We start from the raw sequence: 2,536 nt of genomic DNA on the forward strand, positions 1-2,536 counted from the left end.
ATCACAAATCTGATAATAAATTTGAGAAAAGGTTAAAAATAATTTCTGTTCCTTGAATTTCGTAAGTCCCAGAAGACAATTGTTTTATAAAGGTCAAGGAGCTAAAATATACTGAAAAGTTAAGCAACTCTACGTGGTAATATGTTGATATGGGACCCAGTTAAAGAGAAACACACCAGACCATACAACAGAGGCTATCTGGTTTCAAAGATGAAAAGTGAAAAATTCATCGATCATAAAAAATTAGCAAATTGAGTCTAACATAAACAAATCATGCAAGTGATTGGTAGGTTTTCTTTGGCACTTTTCATTAAGATACACTGGGAACAAGTAGGTAGACACAACCAGAGCCTACAGGCTTGTAAGAGACTGGAAACGTGTGCTATCAAGCCAATGATCAATAAAGTTGTATATCTGAGAACCTGAATAACTTTCATTCCTATATTTATAGATATCTTAAAATTGAGTATCATGTCTTTTTAATTATTAAACAATCTCATATCGTATATTAAATTTTTTATTCCTTAGTAAGAATTTTAAGATCACAAAATAGTGTGGCAATATTTAGGTAATAGAATTTATGGAGTGCTGAAAATACTGGAATATAAAGATAATTTCTAGTTTATTTTCAAATACTAAACTTTTCTAAACCAGCTGGTTTCTTGCAGACAGTATTTATTTTTTAAAATAATTTAAGACAGCATAAGCTTGTACCAAGCATAAGCATTGTAACAAAAGTGCAACTTTTCAGCAAATCTTCCCCAAAAGATATTTTAACTCAAAATATCATTAGCACATATTTTCTCCCTACAAAAATAGCATGTCAGACATCATTAATTGGATGTATTAACAACTATGTACATAAGAGCCACCTTGTAGGCTAAGAGTTTAACGTTGTTTAAACACAGCGTTTGAGGCAAACAGTAGCAACAGCAGCAGCAAATGCACCAAACTGACTAAAAGACCCAGATATTTTCTTCTCTCATAGTCAGACTGTTGTGTCTCACCCCTTACATAACATTCAAGTGAGATTTCTCACAGTGCTACCTTGGCAACAAACTAAAAATATCTAGACAAGGTCTTGGTTTAAGCCTTATTAAAAAAGCTTTCTTTGTGATTATCTGGTATCTGGTTTGGTCTCCAGAAAATACATAGACTTGGATATAGGAAGGCCTCACAGGGCTTCATTCCACATCTTTACAGCATTTCCAATCAAAACTGATGAGTTTAATATTTTCCTCCTCTTGTGATTTAACAGAATGTAGGATAAATCAGTTTGGACTTGTTTTCTTTTTTAAATTCAGTGCACATTCTTTTTTTTACAGCAAGATTATCAAAATCTAGGAACGTGATGGATTAAATAATGGCAGAGTGGGAATAGATGCTATATATATGTATATATGTGTGTATATACACACACATACATACATACGTATACATACGATGAGTCAATTGATTCATTGTCAATTTCTCAATAAAGTGCCAGCAAATATACTAAGAATAATTCTGGCCTTCCTCATCTATCCCCTTCCCCGACTTGGTTCTGACGATGGCCCAACTCCGTGTCTCTTTAAACAAGTGCAAGTTACTAAGGGATACCATTCAAACCACTCCAGAATAGGTTGCAACATGAGCGACTGCATCTTCTCCTCTTCCTCTGAAAAATACATGCCTTTTAAAGAGTTGAACTTTATAATATACTGAAGAGTAAATTCAATTCTAAGATCCTCATTCTGTTTTCAGGCAGAAGTCTCCTGAAGCAGGCAAGACAGCTTTGAGTCATTGACAGATAACTACTTGCTGTTCGATGTCAACTCCTCAGCCACCTTTCCCATACCCTGGTTCAATCAGCTCATCCACAGAGGAGACTCCTCTCACTTCCTCGAGAATTAGGTTCTGTATTTTAAAAGACAATGGAACGTGGCCTAAAGGTAGGCAAAACTTACTTCAGGGAGTTCTTTAAAGAAAAAGGAATCAATATCTAGCGCGAAGGTTCTTTTACAGCTGGTGGGGGAAGAAAGGGATGTTAGTGTGTGGAGGGTGGGGTGGTGAAGGATGAGCAAAATAGAACTCCAAATGTACACAAAACACCTGTTGTTTTTTTTAAAGCCGGTCGTGCATCAATTACACTTCCTCCCTTAAAAACGTTAAGGGTGTTTTAACTTAATATTATTATTCCGCGTGAACCTTCGTCCTTTCTAAGAAAGGGACGCAAGGTTTCAGGGAGTTTCCTTCCCTGGTTGCGAGGGATCTTCCTGAGCAGAGCTCTCCGGGTTCCCGTGCTCGCGGGGGCCGGCATAGGGCAGGTGGGTGCGCCCGTGCGGGTGAGGGGGATGCAGTGACCCAGGGGGCGCCACCTCGTGAGGCAGGAGGGTCGCGGCGGCGGCTGCGGCGACCGCCTTCTCGGGAGGGGGCGACAACACCGAGGACAGGCAGGGAAAGGCAGCGGCGGCAGCGGCGGCGGCAGCAGCGGCGGCTGCGGCAGCTGGGGCGGGGATGCCGGGGTACAGCAGCGGGAACGGGGCGGGGGCCGCCG

At 40.3% G+C, this 2,536-nt stretch overlaps 1 protein-coding gene across 1 annotated transcript in view; it reads right to left on the minus strand.

Annotated features, from left to right (window-relative positions):
• Positions 1–499: 499 nt before the first annotated feature.
• The window catches only part of BHLHE41 (basic helix-loop-helix family member e41), a 5,704-nt gene continuing 3,667 nt past the window's right edge, over positions 500–2,536 (minus strand). Inside the window, 1 exon segment of the mRNA XM_025047375.1 lies at positions 500–2,528. Coding sequence (XP_024903143.1) covers positions 2,220–2,528 — 309 coding nt within the window. The 3' untranslated portion in view covers positions 500–2,219.

The sequence above is a fragment of the Pteropus alecto genome, unplaced genomic scaffold, assembly GCF_000325575.1.
Source record: "Pteropus alecto unplaced genomic scaffold, ASM32557v1 scaffold103, whole genome shotgun sequence".
NCBI lineage: Eukaryota > Metazoa > Chordata > Mammalia > Chiroptera > Pteropodidae > Pteropus > Pteropus alecto.